The sequence below is a fragment of the Carassius gibelio genome, chromosome B4, assembly GCF_023724105.1.
Source record: "Carassius gibelio isolate Cgi1373 ecotype wild population from Czech Republic chromosome B4, carGib1.2-hapl.c, whole genome shotgun sequence".
Classification (NCBI taxonomy): Eukaryota; Metazoa; Chordata; class Actinopteri; order Cypriniformes; family Cyprinidae; genus Carassius; species Carassius gibelio.
The window spans coordinates 22,876,266-22,893,984 of NC_068399.1; the positions used below are offsets into that span (position 1 = coordinate 22,876,266).

The 17,719-nt window shown below is 36.6% G+C and overlaps 1 protein-coding gene across 1 annotated transcript in view; it reads left to right on the forward strand.

Annotated features, from left to right (window-relative positions):
* The window catches only part of LOC127956747 (metallophosphoesterase domain-containing protein 1), a 33,026-nt gene extending 15,797 nt beyond the window's left edge, over positions 1-17,229 (forward strand). Inside the window, exons 5-7 of the mRNA XM_052554923.1 lie at positions 13,353-13,468; positions 14,650-14,763; positions 16,021-17,229. Coding sequence (XP_052410883.1) covers positions 13,353-13,468; positions 14,650-14,763; positions 16,021-16,139 — 349 coding nt within the window. The 3' untranslated portion in view covers positions 16,140-17,229. The remainder of the gene's footprint in view (positions 1-13,352; positions 13,469-14,649; positions 14,764-16,020) is intronic.
* The last annotated feature ends 490 nt before the right edge of the window (positions 17,230-17,719 follow it).

Genomic DNA, 17,719 nt, shown 5'->3' on the forward strand with positions numbered 1-17,719 from the left:
GATGCAAAAGACTCCGTAATTAGATTTTTTAATTATTGAGGATTTGCTTCTCCTCTGTAGTGGCCCAATTAAAGAAGCTCATCAAAAAAAAGAAAAAAAAAAAAAGAAAGTAAAGTGAAAGACAGAGAGGGTGTGCGTTTTTCTCTTCTCTTCTGTTTTGGTGTGCATGCCTCTCTTGTGTTTGATGACTCCTCTTCACTGATGAAGGGGACACGGCACGAGATGCTAATAAACGGCCCTTTATTTGGACCTGAGGAACTGAGCCTAATGATGGAGAGGGGAAGAGGTCAGTGTGGTGGTGGATATATATAAAACAGCGCGTTTAACTGCTTGACCTTGTCAGCGCATCTGTGTGAATTAATTAAAGTGACGGCTGATGTGGAGAGTGATTTGAGAAGAGAGGAGAGATTAGTACAGTATCAGTCGTGTCTCCCCACAGGGAAAAGAGCTCACCACTTCGGCTATGTAGGGCTGGCCACAGGAGGACCTCCTCAATTAACATCTGAGATGCTTGAGGGAGAGCGGCCTAGTCCTGTCATGTAGACCACTCACGCTCTAAACACTGAGAAGTTATTCGACCTTGTCTCTTTCCAGCTGCTTGAGAAGATCTTAGGTTTTTTATTTTTTATTTTATACTTTTTCACATGATTCATGTCTTGGACTTCAGGCATGAACATTATAGTCATTATAGTATATATTATATGAGCATTATAATAGGGAAAAAGGTCAAATTTATTTCAGCTTCAAACTGAAAATGACACAAATGTCATTGTACTTGTCAGTGTCAGAAATGCATTTTTTTTTTTACTTCCATATATTACCTTACTATTTTTGAAATCCCAGTTTGTTGTCCAGTCATGTAATTTAATTGATTAATTAGGATTAATTCTTTAGAAAAGCAACTATAGGTTGTATTTATTTATTCTATTTATTTATTATCTTATTTTATTTTACCACCAATATAATAGTAATGTTCAGTGTCAAATTTTATTTTTTTTACCTTCTAAAGTTTTTTAAACCTCCATTTATTACCTTTATATATGTAATTATTTTTCTTACTTAATAAAAAATGGATCATATTATTGTTACACAGAACACTCCGTTTGTTGTACCTTTATGAGGACATTTGTTTTCTACAATATAAAACCGTTTGTTGTCCATTAGTCTTCATTTATTAAATAATTAATTTTAACAAAAAATGTAAATATTCACTTTAGTGTTAAACCCTGTAACAAGATAGGCCTAGAATTTTATATTATAATATATTAATTCTTTATATATTGTTATAACCATATATTGATACGTATATGGATCACCGATAAAAATAATTACATTTTTTGATCAACATTTTAAATATCTATTGCATTTTTGAACACTGTGCCATTCTTGACTCAAAACCTTTTTAATATCTGACCCTAATAACAGCAAATTATGGATAATAATTAGCTCTGATTTAAAACATAACCAACAAACTTTTTTTTTTTTTTTTGCGGGGGGATAAAAGCAAAAAAAGGTTTGAGCATTATTTCAAGGGTTATCTTGTAGCCTAATGCTTAATTCCATTGAGGAATTTTGACATAAATCAAGGGTCTTGACTGAATGTTACCTGTAAATAGGTTTCCAAAGTGAAATTCCTCTCTAACACCGTGCTTGTGTATTCACACATATGTGAGTGTGTGCAGCTCTGGGGAATTTCTACATTCTCATAAACACTGAATCTGTTTACCTGCAAAACAGACGAGATAATTCAGCTTATCTCTGTACTTCTGCATAACGTCACCCGCTTTATCAGTCGCGTTCTGCATCTGACTGCGACATAAATCGAAAAAAAAAGATGATCCAGAGAATAAATTATACACTGTATTAAGCAAAAGACGGACCATACAATGGTTCGTTCCCATCCTGCATTCATCTTGTCCTCCCTCTCTCTTGTCTTCGCGGCTGCTGCCTCTTCAGTGCTGGCTGTGGCGTGTGGTTGGGCGTCAGAATTAGCTGCCCCACAGCGATGGCTAATCAACACACTTTCACACTTCCTGAGGAGGAGGATATGTAACCCTCTCCCTCCCTTTTAATCTTTTTCTCTCCTTCCCTCGCCACTCCTTTCTTTTCCGTGCTCCTCTTTTCTTCTCCGTCTCCCTCCTCCCGGAGAACTTGGAAATAATTTGAGTCTCCTGGGTTTTTACACATTCTAATTTCCAACTAAATGGGACATCTGTTTGAGAAAAGGAAGATTTGCCACGGTTGCTACGGCAACTATCACTCTGTGGGAAAGAGAGGGAAGAGGGAGGAAAAAAATGTCCAGCAGTTACACAGGCGGAATTAGCCGCTGAATTTTCGCAGCACCGTCACAATCCCAGACAAGCACTTCTGCGCTTCCTCACTTTCTTCATGTTAACTCCCTCTCCTGCTCATTACACCTCTCTTGCTCTCGATTCGGAACTGGATATTTCTTTCCTCCACACAGCTGTGGAGGAATGAAATGCGGTACCATGTGGCAAAACTTGTGTGGCTAGTATTTTTGCCACCAATTAGAGATGGAGACATTTTATTCCCTTACACAGATGCACATTCACACAAATGTGATTATCTGGGGTAAAAGGGGGTCTAAAAACATTAATTTTTTTATGATCCTCATTTAAAAACGAAATCCATTGCTGTTGTATTAGAAGGAAAATCCTTTCTGATAAAAGAAATGGTATTGTCCAGTGTCAGAAATTGATAAACTTTCTTTCATTCTTTCTTTCTTTTTATTTCTTCCTTCTTTGGAGGGCATTTTGTTTTTCTAAAAAAAACTATTTGGTATTCATTTGTGCTTATTTAGCAAGTAAATTGTATGAATGAATAAATGAAAACTATTTTTTACATTTTATGCTGGCATTTTTCTTCAGTAAACCGAGATTATCTAATATACATAGACTCAAAACGCATCTTTTTAGCTGTGCATTTATTGAATGAGCACTGTGCAATGTCCGAACTGATTGCACTATATTTTCAATGTTTTATTTTATTATTATTTTTTTTTTTATGTAAAATCATTTTCTAACTGTTTTTAAATGTTTTAATCATTTTAAAAGTTTTAAAATTGCTTGTTTTATTTTTATTATTTTTCTTCATGATTATTTTACTTTCTTTTATGTAAAGCACTTTGAATTACCATTGTGTACGAAATGTGCTATATAAATAAACTTGCCTTGCCTTGCCTTGCCTATACAATACTATACTATAGAAAGGCCTACAAAACAATATTTTAATATATTTTATAAATCTATAAGTTGGTATATCCATAATATATTGATGTGTATATATAAACATTTTATCCACATCCTAAATATGTAGAGCAAGTTGTCTGTGTGTGTTTGCATTGTATTGCATTGCATTGCACTGCAGTTGTATTAACTTTTTTTATAAACAACATTTTTTTAAAATGCATTGCATTTTTATTGAAACAAGCTAATATGCTGGCGAAAGTTTCATATGGGCAAGCTGAGACAGAAAATCGAGTTGAAATTGCATCAGTGTGTCGACTGAGTCTCTCAGCTGAGCTGAAAGGCCATGCTGGCAAGCCAACACAAAGCGCATTAACACAGCAGGAGTAAGTTTCTATGACCTGACCAGTTCACCTTGCATGTGTGTGTGTGTGTGTGTGTGTGTGTGTGTGTGTGTGTGTGTTCATTACCCAGAAGGCGATAGCTTTGCATCACTCCAAGCTGCTCCATATGAAAGTCTCATCTCTAACACACACTCATGGCCATTGACACACGTTCACACTCATTTACATACACACACACACACACACTGGTGCTGCTGTCCTGCACCTGCTCCTCACAGTTCAGACTAGAGGGGTCTGGCGACAGCTCTCTCTTTCTCTCTCTCTCTCTCTCTCTTTTAAACACACACACACACAGCCTTGATATTGCCCTGTTAACTCAGTCATTCTCTTTTAAACTCCCTCCATTTCTAGCCTGCTCTTTCCTCTCTGTCTGCTCCGACACCATGTACAAACTGCTAACACACAACAGAACGTATTGCCAATGCAATTATAACGTATGACGGAGTGTTTGAGGGCTTCCAGAGGGAGCTCATTAGCGCTGCATGCACGGTGTCTGTTTGAGTCGCACATATCTCTCAGCGCTCCTAAAATCCTCCCGGAAGAAGAACGAGAGACAAAGCTAAGGGACCCGATGGAAGAAACAGAAGTAATCGTTCAGTGAAGTATCTCCAGACACCGTGTGCTTTGTAGTTTAAAGACATATTGCGCAAATATTCCGAATTTTTCTTCTTTTGCTCTAGGATACTATACAGCATGTCTTTAGTTTTGTCAAAAACTTCAGGAAAGATGTTTGCAATGCTTTTAAAAAGGTTATTCTGTTTAATGATGGTTTTTATTCTTGTCACTAACATTTAGATATTAAAACTGAATAAAATGTAACAATAAAACAACCAACTAGTTTAAATGATTCTTTAAAAATCCATAGATATCATCATTAGTTAATAATCTCTGTTAACGCTTTCTCCATGAGACTTGTTTTCCGGGTTTGGTCAGGTGACGTTCAACATATACCCAATATCTATGCATCTGAGAAATATTGAGTGATAATAAAGAGTGATGCGTGAGACCAGCATAGTTTTTTGAGAAGAATGAGGTCAGTTTAACGGCACTTTAGAACAATTTTTGATAGAATACTGAAACTGACCAATCAGAATCAAGTATTCTAAAGAGCAGATTAATACATTTAAATAAAGATTAGCTTCTCAAAAAAACCCCATGATTTTAGTGTTTGTGCAGGTACTGTTACAGGCATACAGTATGTCATGAAAGAAAAAAAAACTATTTATGTTAAGCAGACAAAACCAAGACTGTGAGCCTTTGTTTTTGTGTTTAAGAGAAAAACGAATTTGTTATTTTTCTGCTTTTCTTCCACTCGATTAACTTTTGTCATCTCTTCTACTCGTCGTTTTTGTGTCTCACCTGTTCTGCTCTTCTTCATCTTTGTGAAGGGCCATGGGGATTCTTTCAGGAAGTTTGAGACCTCTTGCTTGTCTTTCATGGTATAAACGAGAAGTTTAATTTAGTATTGCTCACGATTGTTGAGCATCTTCGTCTCTTCTGCGGACACACATACACCTACACACAGTAGAAAGACAAAAGCTTCTCTGCAGATGTTGTCCATTGAGGCTTTTTTTTTCTTGCGGTAAGCATTTATTAAGCTTGATTTTTCAAAAGGAATACCGAATGTAGCCTTGCAGACGCAGAGCTCTTTATTCATGCAACCACGGACGTTTAAGAACTGTATTTTGAAAGCTTTAAAGGGCTTTTCCTTTAAAGTCAGTCCATGCATTCTGTCATTATTTACTTATCCATGTATTTCAAAACCTGTATCACTTTCTTTCTTCCGTGGGAGACAGAGAATTTGCACTTATTCGGCATGTAGTGTCATTTTTGACGTGAATAATGTCATACTCCATGGGATCTCGTTTTGTGTGTAATAGCCAATTGCGCTGCGCCAAATCTGAATATGCTAATGTGTTAATGAGATTCTCTTTTTATATTCAGCATGCAATAAGAGAGTCGTACGGGTTTGGAACGACATGACGGCGATTAAACGATGGCAAAATTTCATTTTTTGCGCGATCAGTTCCTTTGAAGCCCTGATTCTGCTATCAAACAATTCTGTGTGTCCCTGCTCTTGGCTCGTTATGTTAATCAGTGCTGTGAATGTTCCTGTTGATGAGTGTGAGTCCACACAGCTGTTCTGAAGTCTGCTGTGTGCCCAGGCCAGTACGTGTGTGTGCGTGTGTATAAGTTTGAGAGACGTGTCAGGCTGTGTGGGCAGATGTCTCTTTGCACCGATGGGTTTGTTACTGCTGGTTTTCGGAGTGTCCGGATCAGATGCGGTGGAGCAGAAACATTCACCCAGGGTCCAAATTCATTATCCACCCCCCAATTTATACTTAAGACTATCATTAATGCTTAATTGTCGGCAGAAACTGTTGCCTGGTGGTTAACACACATGCTCCGACACATTGAGCTGTGGTGCTCATTCGATTCATGTAAGTGTTTCGTATCTGCTGCGCTTTCTCTACTGTCAGTAATATTACTATAATTCTGTCATTTATTTAAGATATATTTATTTTATATACATTATTATTTATTACTTTTTATATACATTATTATTTATTATTTTTATATAAATTGAAATATTTAATATAGTGAAGTGAAGTGAAAGTGACATTCAGCCAAGTATGGTGACCCATACTCAGAATTTGTGCTCTGCATTTAACCCATCCGAAATGCACACACAGAGCAGTGAACACAAACACACACTGTGAATACACACCCGGAGCAGTGGGCAGCCATTTATGCTGCGGCGCCCGGGGAGCAGTTGGGGGTTCGATGCCTTGCTCAAGGGCACCTAAGTCGTGGTATTGAAGGTGGAGAGAGAACTGTACATGCACTCCCCCCCACCCACAATTCCGTCCGACCCAAGACTAGAACCCACAACCCTTCGATTGGGAGTCCAACCCTCTAACCATTAGGCCACGACTTCCCGTATATATAGGCATTATATAGTTAACTTTATTTTCCAATGCGAGTGACTTATTATTGTAAAGAATTCATGCATTATTTTATTTTATTCAACAGCCAAACTCAATTGGTTTTCTAATCGATATATATATCTATATAATTTTATATATTATTTATATTTTTTTAATTTATTTATTTTGGAGGGGGGGGGTCTCTATGATAATATATATATATATATATATATATATATATATATTAGGGCTGTCAAAAATAGCGCGTTAACGGCGTTAATTAGTTGTTTGTTGTTAATTACGTCAAATTTTTTAACGCATTTCACGCATGCGCAGTGTGACAAATTATTCAGGTTAGGAAAGTCTCGTCGATCTCTGAATTCTCAAGAAAATAAAAAACAGCGGCGAGTGCCGCGACGAAAACACCGAAGAAGCTTAAGGTTTTACCTCAGTTACTCTCAAATACATTCATGCCAAGCTCGATAAACAGAGAAGACTTTGGTAGTTGATACGCTGGAGCTTCTTCCTGTTATAGCGTCCTGTGTTTCATACATGCAATGCAGCGAAAATTACAGCTGTTTGGAAAAGCATTTGCATTTTTACTTGGTTTTACTGGCACTTGAAGCCTTCAGATCGTGAAAATATCGATCCGTATTGTGGCAGAGCAAATGAACACCTCCCAAAAACAAGAGTGCCCAGAGTGCTGCTTATGTGATGGTGGCGCATGTTTGTGTTTCTAAGTTCATTCTTTCGAGTTTCTCTATGCATAATTTCATAGATATGTGGCTATATTTAACCACTGGTTCACCTAAAACTCTTACACTTTCTGTAGTTAATTGGCATGGTTTGATATAGTGCTCAGGTAAATTTGATCTAAGTAGCCTAAATGTTAAACTTTTGAAATTCAGAAAAAAAGAACCACATATTGATGAATCAATACATGAATATATTGTAGGCTATCTGTGTCCTTTTATTTATCTTTTGGTATGCATTTCAGAAAAAAAAATGGTTAGGATTCAGGTGTAATTGCAAATAGTGATTAATCATGATTAATCCACTGAAAATTCTGATTAATTTGATTAAAAATTTTAATCATTTGACAGCCCTAATATATATATATATATAATGTATTGCAAATCCTGCATTATTAATTACTGAAGTGTCTGTAGATGCATGTGTGTTTATGAACGTGTTTGTGTGTGTGTATGTGTCGTGGCCAGTAGTCTTAGTTTCACTTTTGCATGCTGAGTGTTGCATAAGTCATGCTGGGGACCAAATGTCCCATATTTACCACGTTTTAACCCAGAGCCAGACCGAGACAGAGTGGGGGACTCTGTTAAACACTGAAGTTGTGCAGAGCATGTGCAGCTATGTCTGACAGAAACATAAACAGACCCACACACTCCTATCGGCTCAAGCCTGGTCTAATCCCTTTATTGTCAGAGACTGATATACTCTGCCTTCCAGGGTTTCTCTGTTTCTTTCTCTGGTTTTGTGGAGTGTGTCTCTCCTGCTGTGCTGCTCGGACTGGAGCCCCATGTGAATGGACCGCTTGCTTCTCTTAGATTAAACATCAAAGTCCAGCCGGCCCTGCAGTTCAGCATAATACAGCACAGCACACTGTGCTAAATATACAACACGTCCTCAAAAATAAAGCTACACTGTGCTGAATATGCAACACTGCCCAAATATACAACTATAAAACACAGCACACAGCACCAAATATACAGCACTGGCTCACAGTTTATTCTTTTTAATATGTTTAATATAATTGTTGAAAGCGTGATGTGCTTGAACCCTTTTGTTAAAGTTAAATCTTTAAAGTCGGCATGAAATTTAAAAATCACCTTTCATACATGTATATTATATCATTTTATTGACTCATGTATTTTCAATTATCCATGATATAATCATTCGATATATTTATTTTAATTGAATTCAATAACTGACCTACATTTAATTTATACTTCTTTTTTGATTCTATGTGATAAAATAAAATAATAAAAATAAACACGTTAAATAGAAACACATTAATTGGTAATACTTTTAGTATTTTATTTTAGTGTTTTAAATCTATATTTCATTTTTTTTTCAATTACAGTTATTTTAAATATTACCAATTAATGTTTTTTTTTTCTCCCTTTTTTAACAAGGCATTTCATTCAGAAATAGCATGTTTTCATGCCAGGAAAAGTTTTATTATAGTTCATTCATAGTACAAGTGTGAAAGCGAGCACTTGTGTGATGTTGACAGCACTTCGCCGGTAAATCTCAGTGGACCGTTGTGACCTGCAAGCTATTAATTGAAACAGGCTCTCTTAATGAGGTTATGTGTGTGTGTGTGCACGGTAAAGAGGCTGTCTGATATTGCCTCTCAACTCTTCAGAGATGTAACGGCTTATCCCTGTAGATTCCCAACCTCCTCTTCTCCATACACACATCTGGGTCAGTGTCAGAAACATCACATTACTAATTATTCAGTTGCATACCTGCTACTGTGCCATGTGCATACACTTAAATATCTTAAATACACACACACACAGAACAATGTGTACACCTCCTCTGTAATTAGGGTCAGGAGACCACCAACATCTGTAATTACAGCAGCCACAGGTGAGGATGTTGAACAAAAGCTCTCTTTATTTGCAGTTGGCTTGTGTTTGTGTGTATGTGTATGCATTGCAATGTTCCAAAATATGAAGTCAGCATTTTGAGGCATTGTGAAAGCAAAGTGGACACTTCAGGGGTCAGTTCACCAAAAAATGAAAATTCTCTCATCATATACTAGTTCTCAAGTTGTTCCAATCTTGAATTTCTATGAATTTCTTCTGCGGAACATAGAAGATGTTTTGAAGAATGTTGATAACCAAACTATTCCCCATTGACTTCCACAGTGTTTGTTTCTATACTGTGGAAGTCAGTGGAGCCTTTTTGCTTACCAACATTCATCAGAATATCTTTTTTTATTCAACAGAAGAAAAACAACTTGAGGGTGAGTTAATGATGACACATTTGTAATTTTTGGGTGAACTATACCTTTAATAAAGCTATCTAGTAAGATATACCACAGTCCCAGAATGCATTGCTCCTAAATCTATGTCCACATTTATCATAATTAAAAAAACATTTTTTCCTCTGTTTTGGACTTTCATTCACACTGAGATGGCGTTTTTGTCCAGTGATTACAGAGCTTTTTGAAGACGCTTTTCCAAGTGGGTAAATTCATTTTTCAGTATAGACTATGAAAAATGGAGGTATTTGAAAACGATATGTTAAGTCATGTGAAGCATATTGTACCCATATATATTTTTGCTTGTACATGTGTTGATGTGATGGAATATTATGTCTGTCTATGTGTCTCTCTGTATCATCTCAATCAGCTTTTATGATGTTTACGCATGAGCAACAATGTGTTTTAAACATTTTCAGACTTTTCAGTGTAGATGAGCAACTTTTGGAAAACTTACTTAAAACTTTTAAAAACTTAAATGCGCTAGTATTGACATTTTCAAATGAAAACAGTGGATGCAGTAAGGGAACTGTTGATAACTAAAAACAAATTTCTGTGAGCTTTGAAGAGTATTGTTAAAAATAAACTATTTTATTATTTAATTTGTATATTTTATTTAATAATTGTATTAACTTAGCACCGTGCTAACAGCAAATTCTATCGAAATCAGTGGTGCATTAAGTCTTTGCCGACTTACTCCCTGTTAAGAAACACAGTTCCCACAGTCCTGGAAAACCTTTCAACAGTATTTTTCAGGCTTAAAAAAGGTTAAGAAAATTAATACAATCTTAAAAGGTCATGGAAAAGTTGTGGGAGTTAAATTGTCAATATATAATTTTTTTCTAGGTATGCTGAGTTCAGAAGTATTTCTTCATTAGAATGCATCTTTAAAACCGCTGAGTTTATGCACTTGATGTAAGCAGGTCTCTCAGCACAAACTTTACTGATCCTTCAGGGACATTTTTCATATTTCTACTCCATGTTCTCTGCTTATTTCTCCCCAATTTTCATACACAGTTGATCTCTCCACTCAAAGTGCACCACCTTACCAGCAGCATGAATTGATTTAGATTTCACATTGCTGTGAATCATTAATGCATTCTTTAAAAAAAAATCTAGATTTTCTTTTAACTCCCATCTTCTTTTCCTTTAAAATCCTTGAAGTTAACCAATTTGATGAAATATTGAAGCACAGCCGCCACACAGCCACCCCCCTCCCCCTCCCCACCAGCAACATGTTTAACTATTTATGGCAAAATTGCATCAATATAATTTGGCCAAGAGAGGTTTTGCATGAACTCACTGCTTCAACCCAAACCATTCTTGACCCCTTCTTTAAATAGACTGTTTTAAAGTCAGTGGTGACCAACAGACATTAACAACAGGGCATTTCCAGTTCAACTATCCAATTTAGTTTGGATTTTATTAGTGGTTTCTGCTGAAGTAAAATGGATGATTACAAAAAGAATAGAATGCTCTTTTTGAATTGGTAACATGATACACTATAGACAACACCATAGCAATGTGGCGATGAGTTTTGTGTGAGCAAACACCCTTAACATTTGCTTCAAATATTAAAAAATGTTGTCTGCAAAGTATTTTTTCTACTTTTGTGCTGATGTGGCATCATGGGAGTAAAGGCATGAAAGCAAACAGCTGCCTTTGCTTTCTATTCACCTTGACAAACAAAAAAAACAACATCTGAACTGATAAATACACAGATGGTTTAGTACATCAAGTACACTAGTCACCCGTTGTCTCATTTGAAGGAATTGCACATGTTAGTCTGATCTTCTGGCTTGATGCAATCGCCATAGCTTGTATTTTTAAGACATTTTAATGCCATTTTCACAGCGTCTGGCTTTCTGTCTGTGCTCACACACAGCCATCTCTCTCATTTTCTTTCTGTTTATTAACCTCTCTGCTAAATTAGAAAAATCTGTTTGGTACTCCAATGATGCATTCTTTCTAGATCCAGTGTAATTGAGACGTCCCTGTAAAGATGAATATGAATATTTAAATAGCACCACCAATATGCAAAGGCCATTTTAAATGATTGAAGATTAGAGATGTGAATCAATCCGACTATGTCTGCGGCCCTTCGGATGTTTGATCATAAATGTTTAAACTGATGATAGAAGTGATTTGAATAATAATCAGGTGAAATCAAATGAAAATAGCATTTGCTTTCCCATGAGTCCCTTCTTTCGTCTTGACCTTCTTGAAATGATGGAACCCAGGGCCGATCTGGATCGCTCCTCAAAGGCTCTGTGTGTGTGTGTGTGTGTGTGTGTGTGTGCTGTGCGGGACACTGATGTGTCAGCCAGCTATAAAAGTAAACGTTTCAAGTGACTGCTCTCTATAAATTACAAAATCCACGCAGAGGCAAGGGAACCTTCATGTGTAAACTGACACAAGCACACACACACACACACACTCAGAGTCTTTCAACATACTCGCACACATAAATGTGCAAATCCGCTACAGCAGAGGAAGATGGATCTGGGGACAGATTGTTAGTGACATGTTAATTTCTATACCGTCACTCAAGCTTGGTGCATCTGCAATCAAAGTGATGGGGCATAGGCAAAACCATCAACCCCCTCGCTTTCCTTACATACTGTCTGTCTCTACCTGTTTTTTTCCCTTTCTTGTTTTTCTGTTCCCCCTCCATTTCTCTTTTTCAATCCGCCTTCCCTATATATATATATATATATATATATATATATATTTAATTAAAATGCAATCAAATATAAAGTTACACTTTATACATTTTCACTATTAAGAAAGAGTTTTCCCTCAGGGAACTCCTATTTGCTGCTTATTAGTAAGTAAGGTAGATTTTATAGTAGTTATGTTTGGGTATTGGGTAGGGTTAAGGGATCTAAAATACGGTCATTCATTAATTAAGTACTTTATAAGTATAGTCAATATGTTAGTAATCTGCATACTAAAAAGCAACTAGTTAATAGTGAATAGAGTTCGATAATCTAAAGTGTTACTAATTTCACAAAATAAAAAAAATATTAATATTTATTATATTGTTTTTAAACTTTTATTTGAATTATGTATAATATTTATTTACTCTACAATATTTATTTTAATGGATTTGATATTACTATTTGTAATATCTTCTGATAACTAAATTAATAAAATAAAAAACAAAAATAAATGTTTATTAAATAAATTGTATCTCGTTTTGTTTATATGATGTTCAATTAGAAATCTCTGCCAATGGAGACCATGTGCCGTGGATTGAACAAATGCACGAGTGGTAATCCTCCTATGTGCTGCGCCCACTTACCAGTCTTTATGCTCAGTTTGGACTACTGGGCAAACGTTACATCACCTGATTAATATTCATAAGCCAAGCTTTTCAAATTATCTCTACGCCCCTGCTTTTTTGGAAAGTGATGGCAGAAGGATGACAGTAAATGATGGGAGGTGGGGAAAAAAAAGATGAGGACACAATTTAAGCCGTCCTTAAACCTGAGACTTTTTCATTCCTGTTTAAACTTTTTTTTCTGTTACATTTTATAAAAGATACGAGAACGATGTCAGATCAAAGCGATTGCTATTTGTGATTTGGGGATTTTTTATTTTGTTGTTTTATCATCATAGACCCAAGATCTCTCACAGATACTCTATATACAGATTCTAATGGAAATGTCATCTTGTTTTCCTCAGCGATAGAGCAGTCTGGGTAAAAGATCAGTGAAGCACAGCGTAAGATATTGGCAATAATGTTCACGGTCACATCAGTAAGCCTTAACTGTGTTTTTTCCTCCTTTATGTATTTTTTCAGGCAGCCATGGTACTATGGCTGGGGTTTTAATCTACCACGAGGACAAGCACTGCTGGACAAATGGAATCAGATCCCAGATTCCACGGATATTCTTCTCACACACTGCCCTCCTCTGGGTGAGACCTAAATCACACACAAACACAAAGCATGCGGTAATGGTTATTCCCCATTATGTTGTCTTCATCCTCTCACACGCACACTCTTTTGCTCTGAGGCTTTGGCAGATGGAGTTGCTACAGCAGGCTGCTAAAGCATGCAACACTGAGATGCTGTTCGCAGTGCAGCAAATCCCTTCGCACATAGTAAAACCTTCACACACACAGTCATATGTACCTAGAACGGAAGTTTGTGCATAAAGACAGCTGTGGTTTAAAACACTAAGCTTTTGGGCTTTCAGATTGTGACAGTGTGTAATTCTCATGGTAAAGACGTCTCACTATACGTTTGTGCAAATGTGGCTGTTTATCATAGTGTTGCAAATTAGCCCCAGTTGACGTCTCTGAAGATTCACAGCGAGTCTGTGCATTATGTATGTGTTGACATCAGACTACAATTGTAAAATCAACGTAATGATCATTTTGGATTGAGTTTGTTCATATATAAGAGTAAGTCTCTAAACAAGTCTATTTTCATTTGCATATAAAAAAAAAACAATTAAAATACAGAGCAGATGAATGCAAGAACATGTCCTGTGTAAACAGCACTTAACTGAGGCCTTGAAATCTATACGTAATGTAGGTTTGGAAATCAAGAACTGATTTGAAATCTGGACCTCAACTTCTAGATGTTTAAACACAATTTATTGGGAGAGGAAAATAAAATCCAGAATGTGAATTCCTAATCCTACTATGGTTTAGGCTTAGCTCATGAATATTAATTAGTTCATGAATAAGTTGCTTGGTAACCTTCCTAGAGCGTCCAGTCAGATACTCTAATTAAAATTCAGTGAGTCAAGATTTCACCCTCTTTGGGTTCTCAAAATAGCACCTCGGAAATGCAAGATGTCAGGATGTTTCGTTATGGTGACTTTGTAAAAAAATCCATTATTTCTTCATTAAAATGACTAAAGCATCATTCAGAACATGAAACACTAAGTGGAATCAGAACTACAGTCTTTAAACTGGTTATAAATCTCTTGCCCTAACTTGATACGTCTGGTTTTTTTTCAGGCTGTAACTCTAAAAGCATAAATAAACCAAACTGTCCATTCTAACATCATATATTTCTGCATATTCTACATATTTTCCTTTGCCTTGTGATGTAAATATTAGTCATTATAATTTTTTTTTTTTTTTAGGTTTTTTGGACTGGGTGCCCAGGAAGATGCAACGTGTTGGCTGTATGGAGCTACTGAACACTGTCCAGAGGAGAGTTCAGCCCAAACTACATGTATTTGGACACATTCATGAAGGTAATTACATGAAATGATAACTTTCACAATTGTCTATAAATCACATGCATGAAATGCACACAGCCCTGTGATCTCAAACATATTTGTTCATGCTGTTTTGGGGTTAGCGGGGCAGAGTCTGTCCCATGCTGCTTTGCCTTCTGACAGCTCTATAGCAAAAACTAGATCACATTCATATTCACAGTTTATTTAGCACACACACTCAAAATGCTTTTAATAAAGGATTCTCATCTTAGTCGGTGATTTGAATGCATTTTACACATGCAAGCTAGTGTTTTGTGCTTTGCATGTCTGTGTTTGACTCTGTGCCATGTTTATGTTATGGCACAGAAATGTACAAAAGCATCTTCACAGTCCACACATAGCAAAAACTGCAGCCGTTTGCTTGCTGTTTGCAATTTCGTAGCAGATCTAATAAAATCTTAAAAAATCTTAAAAGTATTTATCCCTCATTAACACTGCATGATTATTTGTACTTACCATTTAGCATTTAACAATTTAAACATCATTTTTGACCTTATTAAAGGAATAGTTTAAAATGAAAATTTGCTGGAAGTTTACTCTCCCTCAAGCCATCCAAAATGTGAGTTTGTTTCTTCATCAGAAGAAATTTAGAGAAACGTAACATTACATCACTTGCTCACCAAAGGATCCTCTGCATTGAATGGGTGCCATCGGAATCTACAATGGAATCCATACAAATCCAGACCATCAATTAAAACACTGTTTACAATAACATGCAAATAAAATGCAAAAGAGTTCTAGACAAATATGTCTGTGGATTTTGATGTCAGAGGACAACAAGGGATGGACTTTTTCACTAGAGGAAGCATTATTATGGATTTTCAACTCTGGATTATGTTATTTTGGCCAGAAGTCATAGTTGAAAGTTAAAAAAACACAGCTTTTCTCTTCACAAGGTATTCATAGATTCATTGATGTACTGGAGTTGTGTGGATTACTTGTGGATTATTGTAATGTTTTTATCAGCTGTTTGAAACGTCATTCTGATGGCACCCATTCACTGAAGAAGATTTATTAACCAGCAAGTGATGTAATGCTGAAGTTCTCCAAATCCAGCAAACTCATCTACTTTGATGGCCTGAGAAATGTTTATGTTGTGGTGAAGTATTCCTTTAATATTTATATCGTGTTCACCTTTTTAAAAAGCGTGTCAACATATTTTCACCAAAACATCACGTGCATGACATTTTCCAACTTAACAACTCGTAATAACCTTGTGTTTGTGTGAGCTAGGTTACGGTATGATGACCGATGGAACCACCACGTTCGTTAATGCCTCGGCATGCACGGTGAACTTCCAGCCTATGAACCCGCCCATCGTTTTCGACTTGCCCAATCCCAGGAGCTCATGATTGAACTGGGACCCGCCCACTGCCCCCTTCTTTCAATCAGGGTCTCTTTTTGAACGTGTACGGATGCTGCGTAGTGTATATAAAGTGGACGAGAGATGCTAATTTGAATACTCCCAAGGATATTTTCATCCATTTTTGTGACCTGTGACACTCTTAGACACAAAACGGTGGCGTTCAGCCTCTCTGACACGGACGTTTGAACTGCTTTCTGAATTTGACTCTTGTGTTGCACTTGAATCGGCGTGACAATCGTGTGTACTTAAAGTCATGGAAGCCAATCAGTGCTCGAGATGATGGAAAGCCAAGCTTTCTTCTCATTGGCTGGCACTTATTTAAGGAAATTTGTAACCTTGTAGCCTCAATGGACAGCTGACTCTGGATCCACTCTTGAAAGGTACAGGATGTGCCCAGAGGAAACAATGCGCTATGGTGCAAACAAGATTGTTCAGGGTCTTTACCATTTCTATCCTTCTCTCTCTCTCTTTCTCTGGGTCTCAGTCTCTCATCCTACTTTTCCCTATCTGCTGTGTTGCTATATGTTCCTCTTTTGAACGTGGGGCCATGTTGGGTTTCACTGGGGGATGAAATGGCCCTAAACAGGAATGTAAAATTTAAAATATTGATGGTGAAAAAGAAACAAAAATATTTTCCAGTGTTCTCAGCATTTTCATGCCTTCTTTATTGTTCGATTTACTGTAAACGTGTAAAACTGTGAGTGTGTTTTCAAGCAAACGGTCCTTTACTAAAGCAGAGTGGACTTTTACAGTAGTTTGAAGTGTTTGTTTAAGTTCAAATATTTAAAAGTTCTTCTAAAGCGCCGCTGTTAATGTCCCTCCTCTGAATATCAAAGACTTGCCATGCACGCAAAGTGTGCTTTTCATAACAAGAATATGTTGCACTTTGATCCACTTGCTCCCCACTATAATTTATTAACATTCCTCCTGGCGATAATTTATTCCCATGTGTTTTACAGCTCTTCAGCATTAACTGTGTCTGGCATTAGGCCTAATATGACGCTTCTGTTAGATGTGCAGAGGGTTTTCATCTCCTCCATATAAATGGATGAATAAAAATGAACAAATCGAACGAATTATTACTCTGTGTGTGTGTGTGTGTGTCTGTGGGCTCCTGTGTGTACGAATGCGATCAATTGCTCCACTTTCATAGCCTGAGGAATAGAACGAATCAGAGCACTGAGAGATCGAAGAGATAAAAAGAAAAATATTGGAAATGCCAACTAGGAAGGATGAGCTGATGTCTGGCAGATGGATTTCTGTCTCATCTTGCTTTCTTTATTTTTTTAAGGGGTTTTCTTGCTGTTTGTACACTTGGTCAGAGGTGGCTTTCCTCTTTTTTTTCTTTCTTCATTCATTCTTGCCCGTATGAGGCCTTTTGAAGACGTTGTCGTCAGGTTTACTGCTGTGTTTCAGTAATTTTTTTCCTAGCATGCTGTTCTCAATTTCCAAACAGATTCTGTGCGTTGTTAATTCATTGTGTTGTGAAATTTCAATGATAAAGATACAATTTGGGAGATCCTTTTGTTTTTCATCACTTAATTTTATGCCATCTAAAGAGTTATT